The 15,599-nt window shown below is 37.4% G+C and overlaps 2 protein-coding genes across 3 annotated transcripts in view; one reads left to right on the forward strand and one right to left on the reverse strand.

Annotated features, from left to right (window-relative positions):
* The window catches only part of GTF2H1 (general transcription factor IIH subunit 1), a 31,425-nt gene that overhangs the window by 9,440 nt on the left and 6,386 nt on the right, over positions 1-15,599 (forward strand). For both annotated transcript variants that reach the window (XM_060018591.1, XM_060018592.1), the window contains exons 3-11: positions 2,309-2,501; positions 3,295-3,460; positions 4,390-4,483; positions 6,370-6,519; positions 7,869-7,948; positions 11,148-11,275; positions 11,389-11,476; positions 14,169-14,257; positions 14,637-14,754. In XM_060018591.1, coding sequence (XP_059874574.1) covers positions 2,309-2,501; positions 3,295-3,460; positions 4,390-4,483; positions 6,370-6,519; positions 7,869-7,948; positions 11,148-11,275; positions 11,389-11,476; positions 14,169-14,257; positions 14,637-14,754 — 1,106 coding nt within the window. The remainder of the gene's footprint in view (positions 1-2,308; positions 2,502-3,294; positions 3,461-4,389; positions 4,484-6,369; positions 6,520-7,868; positions 7,949-11,147; positions 11,276-11,388; positions 11,477-14,168; positions 14,258-14,636; positions 14,755-15,599) is intronic.
* Positions 6,900-7,776, reverse strand: LOC132429135 (heterogeneous nuclear ribonucleoprotein A1-like). The gene has a single exon (XM_060017338.1). The coding sequence runs from the start codon at positions 7,695-7,697 to the stop codon at positions 6,900-6,902; it is 798 nt and encodes a 265-aa protein (XP_059873321.1). The 5' UTR covers positions 7,698-7,776.

The following is a 15,599-nucleotide window of genomic DNA, read 5'->3' on the forward strand; positions in this document are numbered from 1 at the left end:
TCATTTATTTTCCTGGATATGAGATTCTTCTCCTAGATAAAATCCTGAACAGATTTCAAGGAACATGACACCTCAAAACATAGACAATCCTCAACTTGCAAGTGGTCAGTTTACAAATGTCCTTTGTGTATAAACAGTTGCCCTAAGGACTTACCTCTAATTTGCTGCTGGAAATGACCAAGATCATCTTTCTCCACTGAAATAACTGAGAATCTTAATTTTCAAAAGGAAATACTGTTTAAAATTCATCATAATTCAGTACTGCCTAAGCTATCTGGTCTTTGTCCACTCTCCTGGTAACACTACTTCCTTTCAAACCTTTGTTTCTGTGGAGAAATGCCTCACCAAGTTTCTAATAGTAGTCTTAACAAACTAACATCTGTTCTACAATAGACTCATAAATTAGGAACTGCCTGTATTAGCATTTCTCTTAAACGGGAAGCTAGCCTTATACCTTTGCAAAACACATACTCAATATGATACTTACAGCATGCAATAAAGAATATGCCTTGGGCTTCCCTGGTGGCGCAGTGGTTGAGAGTCCGCCTGCCGATGCAGGGGACGCGGGTTCGTGCTCTGGTCCGGGAGGATGCCACATGCCGCGGAGCGGCTGGGCCCGTGAGCCATGGCCGCTGAGCCTGCGCTCCGCAACGGGAGAGGCCACAAAAAAAAGAATATGCCTATCTTCTGTATTTCAACAATTCTTCTCAACTGTTGGGGAGGAGAGCACATACCCAAATTTAGATCTGCACCAGATCAGTTTTCATTTTAAGCTGAATATTTGAAAGAATGCTCATTTCTGAAAGAAGCCATTGAAAGTTGTCAATAATACATTACTAAGGTGAAAATTAGCAGTTAGATAGTTAAAAAACTTCAAAAGTAGGCCTCTCAGAGGCACGAGCTAAGATAGAGCAAGAATAAAGCAGTGACTGAGAAGAGATAGTAGAGAGGAGTGATAGTTTGTTTTGGAGGTATGGGATAATGGAACAGGCTGGCTGACAGTGTAAATTGCTTCATATTGCTCTTTTTGGCAGTAAGGTATTTCATCTAAACTGTTGGTTTGGAAGCAGCATTTTCATTGAAAAAGTTCCTGTTTATTTAAGTGTTAGTAGGTTGCTTGGGGCAGAGAGCTCTAGATAATGTGTTCACACTACCATTAGTCACCCATTTAGTGAGACAAAGCCCCTTCATCTGTTTCCCTTATGAAGAAGACAAGTCACGAGGCCCACTTTTTAAGAATACAAGATCTCTATTATGTAGGTATATTTTGACATTTCCAGCTCCAAATTAGTATGAAAATCTTCAAAGTTACAGAAGAGTTTAAAGAATAGTACAATGTATACGTGTATATTGTATACCATCTAAATATTAGTAATTTTGCCATATTTGCTTTTTTATGTGAGTGTACACTTTGACTGCTTATAATTTTATGACACCAAGAAAATTTTAATAAATATCCAGACCATTGTTGCATTTCCCCAGTTGTCCAAAGTTTTTTATACCTGTGATTTTTTTTTTTTTTTAACCAATACCTAGTCTAGGTTCATGTATGTAGTTGTAGCCTCTTTTGTCTGTTCTTTAAGAGTATGGGCTTGTAGAATATCACACAGTCTGATGGTCTCCTCAAGGTTTTGTTTCATTTTTTTCCTGTATACCTGTATTTCTTATAAAAGTCAGGTCTACAGGCTTGATTATACTCAAGTTAGACATTTTCAGCAAGAACAACACATAAGTGGTGGTGTTGCTATTCTGTCACCTCAGAAAGCCCATAGTGTCAGGTTGTTCCATTTTTAATGAGGCTAAGTTTGGTCACTTGGTTAAAGTGCTGACACCTGATCTCTCAAATGTAAAATTATGTATTTTCCTTCGCAATTAGTAATTAGGCCATGGGCTATGTTTTGGAGTTTTTGAATCGTGACAAATCATTTTTATTAATGATATTGTCAGTTGGAAGCAGCTATTCAGGGTGGATTCAGGACTCTGGGTTGGCTGTTTAGAAAGCTTTTAAGAAAGCTGCCCAGTTGAGTGGAAACCAAAGCCCTTTAGTATCCGTAGGTGGAAGCAGTGGGTGAGAAGTGCCACACAAAAAGGATACTGAAGAAGGAAGCCAAGTGCTAGCAGCGAATTTGTTGAACCATGCTCTGGTTATATGGGATTATTTGAGAATTGTACATTTCTGCTGAAGCATCAAGATTGGAATAGGGCAACTAAAGCCCAAAGGAAGCCTGAGTCTTGAGAGAAGTAACTTATTGTATGACTTTCCACAGTGTGAGTGTCCTTATCTAACTAGCCTCATGCTTCTTTTTAGGCCAGAAAATCAGTCCAGAAGGAAAAGCTAAAATTCAACTTCAGCTGGTCCTGCATGCAGGGGACACAACTAACTTCCATTTTTCCAATGAAAGCACAGCAGTGAAAGAGCGAGATGCAGTGAAAGACCTTCTTCAGCAGCTGCTGCCCAAATTCAAGAGGAAAGCAAATAAAGAACTGGAAGAGAAAAACAGGTGAAGGAGGAAAAGAACAGCCTTTTAAAGAGATGCTAGGTTCTCACCAGTCAAGTAATAGTTTATTTCTCACCTTTGTGCTTTGACAGTGTAGTTTAGGAAAATATGGGCTTCGTTATCTTTACCTCTGTGTTTGGTTATTAACTTTAGCATCTTACTAGCTTTGGCTTTCGGCAGATGAGATAAACTCAGACGAACTGCCTCAAACCTAACATCTGATTAGGAACAGAACTGCGATTCGAAGGTGCTAATAAGGTCCTTTAATTCTCTAGTTCTCTGTCACAGAGAAGATACTAAACCATTAGAAATGTGTATGTGAATAAGAAACCTGAAAGTAGTCATACTGTAAAAAAGTTGAGCAAACATTCTAAAATAATGAGAATTTCTGGTAAGATGAATTGTCTTTCTGTGCTTATGGCTGCAGGTGCTTATCACCATGAAAAACTAGTTGCTAGAAAATCTCTCTTCCCCATTCACCTTTTTGTGAAAGAATACAGTACAGTACAAATACAGCCTTTGTATCACTGGAATATAGGGATGAATAAGACCAAATCCATGCCTTCAAAGAGTTTAGCCTTTGCTTCTTCAGACTGACTTCTGTTTATCTGCACTTACATTTGTTCCTCCAAAAATGTTTTTTTGCTTTTAATTACAAATGAACTAAATGACCTCTGCCGCTCAGTCATCACAAAATGAAAGTTGGGTGTTTCATGTGGCTAAAGTCTTTTTTGAATGTTACCTAAATGGTGTTTTATTCTAAAAGTTCAATATGTTCGATATATTCTATCACCAGAATGCTGCAAGAAGATCCTGTTTTGTTTCAGCTTTATAAAGACCTTGTTGTGAGTCAGGTGATCAGTGCTGAGGAATTCTGGGCCAATCGTTTAAATGTGAATGCAACAGAGAGTTCTTCCACATCTAATCATAAGCAGGATGTTGGCATTTCTGCAGCATTTCTGGTATGTGACCCTTCTAGATTTCTAAAGGGAAAAAACCGTGGTATATGTGTTAACGATGCCACTTCTTTTGTAAAATTTAGCATTTTCTTCAAGTAAATTAGTGGATACTTCAGTATCTATGGTATTCTTCTAAAATAATTTTTAAAATACATACAGTGTCTTTTTTAATTTATATATTTTTTGCCAGTTATATTTTCTTAGTTTTCTGGACTTGACCCTAGTATGCTGGAAATCAAATGGACTTTTGAAAAAGAATCTTATAGCAACTGGACTAATGCTTACTTCCCCTATTACTTTTAAATTTAGGGCTTTCAGCTACCTTTTTTTAATGATTGCAATATTTTACTTACAATGCAAAGTTTAAACGTATAATGACCACCAGGTTATAAAACAGTAAGATTTGTAAAATGTATCTTAAGAGGAAAATTGAGACTACCTTATGTGTGGAATTAGAAAGTGATGGTAAAACCAAAGCAGTATTTATACATTTAACAAAAATTTGAGTAGCAGTTACGTGTTTGGCATCTTTCTGAGTGCTTAGCAGTGAATTGAATTAATAAGGCCTTCTAAAGAAACCAATCAGATAATATTTAACTACTTAGTAACCAAATAGTTAAATATTTGGTAACTGTATAAGTTTTATGTTAAATCTCCACTAGATATCTGCCTTTGGCCACACTTAAATGTGCCTGTTTGACCATGTTGTATTTTCAAAAAGCAGATTTTACAGTTCACTAAAATTATGTGAAACCAGGTCAGGCTTCTGTGAGCCCTGTCTCTATGCCAAAAGTATAGGTGAGGGACTTATCTCTGTCTGTATTTCATTCAGAGAGTCTATTTTTCCACCTTTGTCCAGTGTTCATTGGGTTCTTAGACATCTTCCCCCAATATTCTAACAAATACAGATATATAGGTGGTCTTTATTTTAGGCTGATGTCCGACCCCAAACAGATGGATGTAATGGTCTGAGATACAATTTAACGACTGATATCATTGAGTCCATATTTAGGACCTATCCAGCAGGTAAGAAGAATCAGTTCTTTCAGATAGTTAAAATATTTGTTTGGATGAATTCAGTAATGTATCATTGAAAAGCAAAAGGCTTTACCTTTATTCCTGATGACGTGCTATAAAATATGTAAAGTACGTTATCCAGTGCCTGACATGTGGTAGATACTAATGGCTTAGCATATAATGTGCTGTCATCAATCCATTGGTATGATGACTTTCTCATTCTTTCCATTGGTGGTTCTTAAACTTTTTTTCTTTAATATTTAAGTTATTTTTTCTTTTTTATGTATATATTTATTTTTGGCTGCATTGGGTCTTAGTTGCGGTGCATGGGCTCTTCGTTGCAGCATGCAGGCTTCTCTCTAGTTGTGGCCTGCTGATTTTTCTCTCTCTAGTTGTGGTGTGCAGGCTCCAGAGCACATGGGCTCCAGAGTGTGTGGGCCCTGTAGTTTGCGGCACACGGGCTCTCTAGTTGAGGTGTGCGGGCTCAGTAGTTGCAGCACGCGGGCTTAGTTGCCCCGCAGCATGTAGGATCTTAGTTCCCCGACCAGGGATCGAACCTGCGTCCCCTGCATTGGAAGATGGATTCTTTACCACTGGACCACCAGGGAAGTTCCTAAACTTTATATACCCTTTAACATACATGAGTAAGATGACATGCTCCAGAGGCATCAATAAATGAGTCTCTACAGCACTAACTCAGATCATCCTTCATTCTGCCTCCCTTGCAGAAATCATCCTAAAAGTATAAATGTTTTGATTCTAGCTCTAGTGATTTACGATGTGCAGCCAAGGTTGAGAGCAGCTGCTTCAGTCATTCTTCTAACTAAACAAAGCTCTCAAGCTATACACTATTCTCTCTTTATAATTCCTCACTCCTGCCCCTTTAGTCCTTAGGAAACATCTCTCTCCCACAGGACTCAGCTCAAGCATCACTTCATTGCCACTTCTGTAAAATCTGACTATCTTAGGCAGATATAAGCCCCCTCCCCATTCCTTCGATAGGGCTCTGTGTCTTACCACATTATAATGTAATTATTTTCTTATCTTTCTGATAATAACATAATTATGTAGTGTTTACTGTGTGCCAGACACCATTCTAAGGCCTTTATGTATATTAACTCATTTAATCATCACAGATAGTACCTATGAAGTAGGTACTATCATTACCCCCACATTACAGATGAGGAAGCCAAGATAAAGAAAGATTAAGTAATTTGTCCAGCATCACACAGACAGTAAGTGGCAGACCTAGAATTTTAAACTTAGGCTCTCCAGCTTAAGAGACCTAAACCTCTTAATCTCTTTACTTATTGAACAATGTGTAAGCATCTGGAGTGCTGAACTGATAGTCCAGTGGGTTATGGAGATCTTTATTTATTTCCCCAGCACCTAACATGATGCCTTGGATTAAAAGTGTCCATATGTAAGTGATGAAATAAGCAGATTCAAGTCTCACTCCAAAAAGCTTGGTGTTTCCACTAAAACTTTGAAACTCGTTAATTTTCTTGGTACAAAATAAGGTTTTGTGGGACTTCCCTCGCGGTCCATTGGTTAAGACTCCGCACGCCTAATGCAGGGGGCCCAGGTTCGATCCCTGGTCAGGGAACTAGAGCCTGCATGCTGCAACGACGATCCTGCATGCCTCAAATAGGACCTGGCACAGCCAAATAAATAAATATTCAATATAAGGTTTTGTTTGTAATTTGTTAAGATTCATAAAGGTAGTGCCTCACCTAATCTCTCAAGTTATATTTTATATTTACAATTATTACATACAGTTTGTAAAGTTGAATACTTTCATAATCTAGGTTTGCTGTTAGTCTATTTTGAAACTAATTTGAGGGGTTTTAAGAATTGTAAATTCACTATGTAACTATTATGGGTTTTTTTCACAGTAAAAATGAAATATGCAGAAAATGTTCCCCACAACATGACAGAAAAGGAGTTCTGGACACGTTTCTTTCAGTCCCATTATTTTCACAGGGACCGGCTGAATACTGGGTCAAAGGACCTCTTTGCAGAATGTGCCAAAATAGATGAAAAAGGTAACTGTTTATCCTTGACACACATTTATTTATTTATTTATTTTAAAAAGACATTTATTCAGCATCATGATCAGACTGTTACATTTAGCAATCAACAGCATGGGTGCAAAAAAAAAATCTATATTAAAACCCTTTGTTGGAATGCTTTACACTTTACACAGAACAGAAACTAAAATAACCTGTTATACAATTAGTCACAAATACAGTCCTCGAGTTTTTTTGCACATACACGTGAGTATTGTCTAAAACATGTCTTCTTTATAGCAGCTAGGCCCTGCCACCACTGTGCTTGGCAGAGTTCACAAATCTGTTGTAACCTGTAGCTTCCCTGTCACTTCTCTGGCTCTCCTCTCCCGCTAAGCTTTGTTTCCTGGCAGTAATCAAAACCTTCTGCCACTGCCGTAGCTACTGCTGCTGCTGGAACCACCTTGGTTTCGGGGTTTGGCAAAGTATTGGCCTCCACCACCGTAGGGGCCAGAACTACTGCCTCCAAAGTTTCCTCCTTTCATGGGTCCAAAATTTGAAGATTGATTGTTGCAACTGCCAAAATCATTGTAGCTTCCACTGCCTCCAAAACTGCTTCCATCATTACCAAATCCATTACAGCCATCCCCACTGCCACCATATCCCCCACCACCGCGGCTGCCACCAAAGCCACCTCGACCACTGAAGTTTCCTCCACGACCAAAGTTGCCATTCCCACCAAAACCCCCTCCACGACCACCGCCAAAATTTCCAGAACCACTTCGACCTCTTTGGCTGGATGAAGCACCAGCCATCTCTCGCTTAGATAGGGCTTTCCTTACTTCACAGTTGTGGCCGTTCACTGTGTGATATTTCTGAATGCCACCAACAAAAATGTTTTTCACAGTTAAGTGGGTACCAGGTCTTTGAGAATCTTCTCTTGAGACGGCCCTCTTTGGTTCCACCACTCTTCCATCCACCTTGTGTGGCCTTGCATTCATGGCCGCATCCACCTCCTCCACAGTGGCATATGTGACAAACCCGAAGCCTCTGGAGCACCTGGTGTTTGGATCCCTCGTTACCACACAGTCTGTGAGCGCTCCCCGCTGCTCACAATGGCTCCTCAGACTCGCATTGGTTGTTTCAAAGCTCAAACCTCCAATGAAGAGCTTCCGCAGCTGTTCGGGCTCTTTGGGTGACTCTGACTTAGACATGACGGCAGTGGAGGGGGCGGGGAGACGTCAACGATGCTTACTCGGCGTCGTCCATGGGCAGAAACACACTCTAGCATTTAATTTGCTGCTCTCGTCATTAATGCTGTTAGTGATTTTTTTTATTTCTGAGAAAGGAAAACTTAATCACTTTTTGTTTCATTGATTTTCTAGGGTTAAAAACAATGGTTTCATTGGGAGTGAAAAACCCACTACTTGATTTGACAGCTTTGGAAGATAAACCATTAGATGAGGTAAGTAGTAGTAAAAGGATTTACGAGAGAAAACAGTCTTTTCCTAGTCTTCAACATTTGTATAATTTTAAAATTGCCTTGAGTATAGATATTCTAACTTGTTAGAAGGTAAAACAAACAAAATACTGTTATTTGGAGTGGTTTATCAAAAGTGCTTTTCAAGAGCACTGTTTATTATTAAGATTGCCTTGGAGAACTGAAATTTCCATATGAATTGGTAAAACATTTTTTAAAAGAATTTTCTAGCTCCCCCATCAACAGTTGCCTAGGTATTAATGAAGGTTTAACACGATGTTTTTTATGCTGTATCTAACATTAATCTAAATAAATGTGCCTAAATATTATTATACAGGGAAAAGTTAACATTGTTGGTTGCCCACTATTTGCCAGATCTTGAGCACAGTCATGACCCTTACCCTATATTAGCCCCAATATGTTTCAACAGCTAGACCATCAAGTATGAGCACCTACCTCAGCATCGTGACTCCAGACTGAGAAGTTTATCCAATCACGGAGAAATAGGTGATCCCTTCTGATCAAGGCTAATTCTATCCCTGCCTCTATCTTCTAGGCTAGGAAGGAACCTGCTTTCCTCAGGTATTCTCTTGACACTGTTACCTTTTAATTTTCTTGCCCTTCCTTTGGCTACTATTCTGTTGGCCATATAAACATGCTCATTCCTTCCTTCCCCCCCCCTTTTTCCTCTTGGTGTATGCATGCACCTGGTGAGAAAACCAATGTTAAAATTGTGTCCTATAGTCTAAATTATTAAATTAACAGAAAGTAATCCTTGATGTCCCAGTGAGTCATTTCCCTAATGAAATTCAGTTGTTTTCTTGAAAATTCTCAGCATTCAGTCACTTCCTTGGTGAATCTCAACGCGTTACAAATGTGGCCTTCTTTAATCACCTGGAGAAAATGAAGCTTAAGATACAGCTTAAGGGACTTCCCTGGCGGTCCAGTGGTTGAGACTCCGCGCTTCCAGTGCAGGGGGCATGGGTTCTATCCCTGGTCGGGGAACTAAGATTCCACATGCTGCGCAGCATGGCCAAAAATAAAATAAAATTAAATTAAAATTTAAATATTTTTTTTAAAAGATACAGCTTAATATGATGGAGGGGGAATTTAATTTTTTTTTAATAAAAATGGTGGTATGTTGTGCATACCTTTCTTCACTTTTCCTGTTATCACTATCAATCTGAGCTAAACATACCACACAGTTGTTAAGTACATAGACTTACCTGGCTTAAACTGTAGTTTATAAACATTTTTCTAAGTTTTCTTGTAAATGAGGTTAATAGTTCTGACCTTGGGGAGGGGTAGCAAAATTGGAGAGATGTTGTTTAAGGGTACAGACTTGCAACTAGTGTTCCCTTGTAAGAATATATAAAAATTTATATATCCAATCCTTTTAATTAAAATGTTGGTTGATTCAGTTGTTCCTTTAATGCCTCTTTTTCCCCTGTCATCCTCTAGTAGTTCTGTCCCAGGATACAGACTTGAGCCTCCTTGTAAATACATCTTTCCATTCCATTGCTTCAAATTCTAATTATGTAATGATGACTCCCAGTTAGTCCTGGTCTGTCTAACCCCAGAACTCCAAAATCATATATCCAACTCCCTACTTGATATCTTCACTTAGGTAGTTCACAGACACCCTTCAACATAACATGTCCAAAATAGAACCTTTGATTCCCATTCTCAAAAACCTATTTCTTCCTGGGTCATCCGTATGTCAGTTTAAAAAAAACAAAACCATTACCATGGACTCAGTTACTCAAGCCAAAACCTAGGAGTCTCCTTGATTCCTCCCCTTTCTTCACCTCCAACATTCAATTGATCAACAAGCACTCAACAACACATCTCTGATCTGTCTATATCTCCTCTGTCTCTGTAGACATTTACACCCTCTTGCTTTTAGGGTACCGTTGCTTCATGGCTTGCATTAACCTCCTAATTGATCTTCTTATTTCAACGTTTATTCCCTATAGTTTATTCTTCCCTAGCAGTCAGAGTTACAAATCAGATCATAATGCCCCCCTTATGTAAAACTCTTCAGTGGTTTCTCATTGAACTTAGAATAAAATCAAAACTCCTACCGTGCTCTTCTTGATTTGGCCTCTGCCTACTTCTCCCTCAGTTGGGGCTGTTTCCACTCGATTCGTGCTCCAAACATAATTGCCTTCTTTAAGGTCCGTATCAAGCTTTTTCTACCTCAGGGCCTTTGCACTTGCTGTTCGTTCTTCCTGCTCTTCTACCTAACTAGCTTCTACCCATCTTTTGGACATGTGTTCTAATGTTACTTCTTCAGTGAGACCTTCCCTAACCTCCCTATCTAAAGTATCTCCTCCCATTCCAGTCACTACACTGTGTCTTTATTTTCTCCATTTCTTTTCTTTATTTTCTTCATAGCATCTGTCACTTTCAAAAGTGGTCTTATTTTTACCTTGTTTTACTTGTCAGTTGTCAGTCTTCTTTCAGTAGACTGTAAGTTCCATGAGGCTGACTGTTCTTATTACTGGCCTATCCCCATCACATAGGAGGTATTAGGCACTCAGTAATTATTTGATAAATGAATGAATGGCATATGAGTTTTTACGATCTTTCTCATACCTCTTTAACCTTATGTCCCACCAATCCCTGGCCCACCCTTCATTCCAGGTATACCAAACAACATACAAACCCATGGCACAATATGTATTACATTACTTCTATACCTTTGTTTAGTTTCCTCTTCCTGAAATGTCTCCGTTTTTGCCTTGCAAGCACCTATTCATCTTATGGTGCTCCGTGAAGCTTTTTTGAACCTACCCTACCCTCCCTATACCCCACCCCGGTGGGAGTGACCACTTCTTCTTTCGTAGCTCCTGTGAGTTTTAACTAAGTGTACTGACTTACAGCCCAACGTCCCACTAACTAGTATTTTAATCTAGATCCAAAATTGCTCTTTAGGAAAAAAATGCAGCACTTAACAGTTAAGGTATTTTTGTGATACTAAAAGCAGTTAGTAGTATTTCTTCATTTTTTGCGTGTATAATGTCACTTATTTTTAAATGTTTACCTGTAAGTATTTGATAATGCTTAGAATTAATAAAGTCCTGTCATCCAGAAAGTTTTTATGGCTCAACATGTCTCTCATAATAGATAAGAAAAACAGAAGTTTATTTTAATTTTTAATCTACTAAATTGTTTCTCACAGGGCTATGGCATTTCCTCTGTGCCATCTACTTCTAATTCTAAATCCATAAGAGAGAATAGTAATGCTGCCATCATCAAGAGGTTTAACCATCACAGTGCCATGGTCCTGGCAGCAGGTCTCAGGAAACAGTTAAGTACACATGCTAAGATGCAGTAACTGGGTTTCCCATGATAGCCAGATGGAGTTTTGTTGTTGTTCTGCCTGTGGTTTTCAACATTAATTTTTTTTCCTTTGTTTTCAGAGAAGCACAAAATGAGCAAAATGGCGAGCCCAGCAGCGTTGATGGAAATTCTGGAGATGTAGATTGCTTTCAGCCAGCAGTAAAAAGGGTATGGGTAAAAAGTCTGGGACATTTACGGCTCACATTTCTCCAGATACCTTATGTAACTGACTGCGAGTACCTTATGTTGACCCTTGATCGGTTCAGATGACTCAGTTCCTTCTGGCCAAGATGTTAAGCATTTGGCTTAAATTGTAGAACATTTTAAAGAGTACTTCCTCAGTTTTGGCCTGCCAGCCTGCTTTCCATGGACTCAAGTCTGTTAACTGTTTTTATTGTTTTGTTTTATTTTTTTATTTTTATTTTTTTCCTTCACCTGTAGACACATACACATATTAACATACAGTTTTATTTTCTGGGAAAGAGTATCAACAAAGACTATGACAGAAAGAAAAGACTAAAGGTTAGTGTATGTGATTTTAAAAGATAAGATTGGCCCTCATGTTAAAGCCTGGCATTTCAGAACTGGAAATGTCTTTCATTAAATACTGAAAAGAGGTTGTGGGGGAATATGAACAGTTACCTACTTGTATGTTTCTTCTCTCCCTGCAACTTTGCCAAGCTTCGCTATCCCTCAGTTTTTTTAAGTTCCTCCCTCCCTCGTTATAAAAATAAGTTATGATAAAGCTTCCTTAGAGGGCAGTCAGGCAATATGTATTAAATTTTTGAAGGTTTATACCCTTAATTCCACTTCTGGATAGTATTCCACTTTGGACATTTATTTTTAAAAAAAATAAAGATGTGTGCAAAGATTCAGATACAGATACTCATGGCAGTATTATAATTGAGAAAATAGCAACCATCCTAATATCCGTGATACATCCATACAGTGGAGATTGATGCATGCAGCAATTGATGGCTTTTTAAAAGGATTAATGATATGTTGAATTAAAAAGAGTTCACATATACCATACGATAGTTCAGTTCATTAAAATTAAATTCAAGAAAGCATTTTTGAGTTGCCTTACATGCCATATTAGGTGGTGGGAAACAAGAAAGAATAAGATTGGGTTCTTGTCCTCAAAGAATTTAGTGTCTACAGGTAAAACAAAATCAAAAAAATAATTATAAAACAATTTAAAGTATAGTAATTGTGTGATTTACAATAGGAACCAAAGAGTGAGCAAGTAGATGAAGTTCACAGAACAGACTAATACGATATAATTAAGTTTATGATTTTTAAAAGGGGATTATGGGTGAGTCTTTTATATATTTCAGTTACTTAATATGTTTCTACAGGGATATACACCTTTAAAATTAACAAAGTAAGATATTTCTTTTCTGAACTAAGCAAAGTGATCTAAAATGTAAGTTAGAGATGCTAAAGAAGAAATCTAGGAAGTGATGCTTTTCTTTGCAATATTGCACTAAGTACTCGTGATTCTTGGTAGTGAAAGAATTGTCAAAAATCATTGTGTGAATTTTCACAATATTCAATGATAAACTGACTCTATAGGTATTTTTTCAAGTCAATAGTTGTCTGCTGTGTGTTCTGCAAGGGATTTATAGAATGAGAGATCCAGAAGTATTATATTCATGGAGCTTTCAGTTAAGCATGAAAGTTAGGTGAATAACTAGGCCTTGGCAGAGGCTTAGGATTTGGATTTATATAAGAGGTTAGGTTGGGACATGACTTGGGTAAGGTAACAGCAGGGGTAGAAATGAGCTTGACATATGGGAAAGGTAATGAAGACATCAGTATGCTTTGAAGTTGGCTCAAGGGTGTAGAGCTGAGAAAATAATAAAAGCTTAGGCTGAGTCTAGGTAAGGTGGGACTGATGGATGTGTTACTCTGAATAGCATGCTGAGGTCAGATCTGTTCCTATACTACAAGAGGACTATTCAGACTCTTAAAATAGGGGCAGTTTAAATACTGTTTTCAGATTGATCTTTTTTGAGGTATATTTAATATCGTAAACGTTTTGATCCTAGTCTGGGAAGCTACAGATGAGAGCTAACCAGATGAATTCCATAGCTCTGTAGGGATGAAATATTGTAAAATTGTTTTCCCAAATGTTTACATAGATTGTCACCATGTGTCTTATAATTAATGTGTTTTTATTATAAGGCTATAGAAATATAGCATTTTGTTACTAGTCCAGGAGAAAACACAGTAGTAAAACCAAAATAAAGAATCCAGAAGTAAACCCAAATATTTATTACATGGAGGGATTAAATACATATATGATAAACATGACATTTCAGAATAAGTGGGGAAAGACATTATTCTACACATGGTGTTAGGGGGACTGATTAATAATTTAATATTTTAAAAAACCCTCAGATTCCCTACCTTACTACTTATTTCAAAATAATTCTAAGTGGATCAAAGATTTAAGCAAAAAATTAACCCACAGAAAGAATAAGCATAAAGGGAATAATTAAAATTGAAAAACACCAAATTGGAAGAGAAGTATTTGCAACACATGTAAAAAAATTATTTTTTTATATTTATTTGGGGAGAAAAATAGTAAAATACACATTTTCATCTACCAAATTTTCAAATATTAAAGGTTCAGTAATGCTTAGTTTGGTCAGAGTGTAGGAAAACAGGTACTCTGTGTAAGTGGATGGTGAAAAAAAATGGGTTCAGCCATTTGTAGAGCAGTCATGTCTAGGAAGTGAGACTCATTTTGGGAAGACTTCATATTTTATCCTCTGTACAGTTTTGCTTTTTCAGTCATGTTCATTACTTTTGTAAGAGAACTTTACAATAAAAAATGTTGTGTTGATAATTATAGGCGAAGTTACAAGAGTCCATTGAATATGAAGACTTGGGAAAAAATAATTCCATAAAAACAATTGCACTAAACCTCAAGAAGTCAGATAGGTAAGTTTGGTGACTAATATTAAATTAACTTGAGACAGAATAGTTTTATATTACAAGTCATTACAGAATATATTCTGCAAGTATAGAACTCAAGTTTTAATTAGTTTGTTACCATAAAATACAGTATCTTATTTCCTTAAAAATTTACTTTTTGCATCTCAGGAAAGGATCCTAAATGATGGAAGCCAAGAAAATAAATTTTGGCAATCTGTGCTGTTTTCTTCCTATTGCCCTTACAGGAATTCAATTATATTATTGAAATATCTTTAACTCTTTACTTTGGGGAGAATGTTGTCTTGAGACTGCTAAAATATTTGAAAGCAAATGTTGAGCACCTTTATTCTGTGTGATTAGTAATTTCTTCTTTGCTAATCTTCAGGTACTATCATGGTCCAACTCCAATCCAGTCACTACAGTATGCAACAAGTCAGGACATTATTAATTCTTTTCAAAGTATTAGACAAGAAATGGAAGCTTATACACCCAAATTAACTCAGGTAGGTGACTTGTACTGTTTGAAAAACAGAATTCCCATTCTGTTTTCTGAGTTTATGAGCACATTCACATTGAACTGTAAAACTAATACTTTAATGGGGTTTAAAGACATATTTCTGCTTAATAAATTGAAAAAGAGGTAGAGAAAAGAGGTATTTGGCATACCTGAAGGTAAGATGATGATGAAAAGTAAGATAATGAGTTTTGTGATTGCTGATTTTTTCTTCCATATACACAGTTTTATTGGAAAAATCTCCCAGATTTCCCCAAATTTCTGGACATCACTCTCTAGATACTATACTTGTGCAAGATCTGGCCCTTGGGCCAAAGTAGGTCCACCTAACTTTTTTAAGCTGTGGTCAGTCTTCAATATTTAGATTCTTCCGCACAGCCCTAAAAAAGTGATTTCATCATCTGAGACACATGAAGAGGTCATCTGCCCTCGGATGTGTATACCTGAGTGTAGCCAGTGACTAGTCGGCAAGCTCAGCAGTCACTGAAACTTCTGGTTACAATGCATTATAACATTTCTAACAAGGAAATAGGAATGAAGTGAACATTCATGTCCCCTTGACTCATAGTCGTCCTATAATGTGCTCTTTACACCAAGTTAAATATTTTTTTCATACACACATAAGTTTCTACTTGTAAAAACTCCACTGAGACACACTAAACCTGCGCTTGAGCTATTCAGCAAATGATTTGTTCCTCTCCATGGCTAGCCCTTGGTACTTGTTAGGCACTCAATGAAGAGATAGATCAGTTATGTCCCTAAATGTTGATATGGATACAGTGGGGAATGTGGGGTTTTTTCCCCTTTTGGCTAGGTGTATTCACTTCTTGAAAA

The sequence above is a fragment of the Delphinus delphis genome, chromosome 8 (assembly GCF_949987515.2).
Source record: "Delphinus delphis chromosome 8, mDelDel1.2, whole genome shotgun sequence".
Lineage (NCBI taxonomy): Eukaryota > Metazoa > Chordata > Mammalia > Artiodactyla > Delphinidae > Delphinus > Delphinus delphis.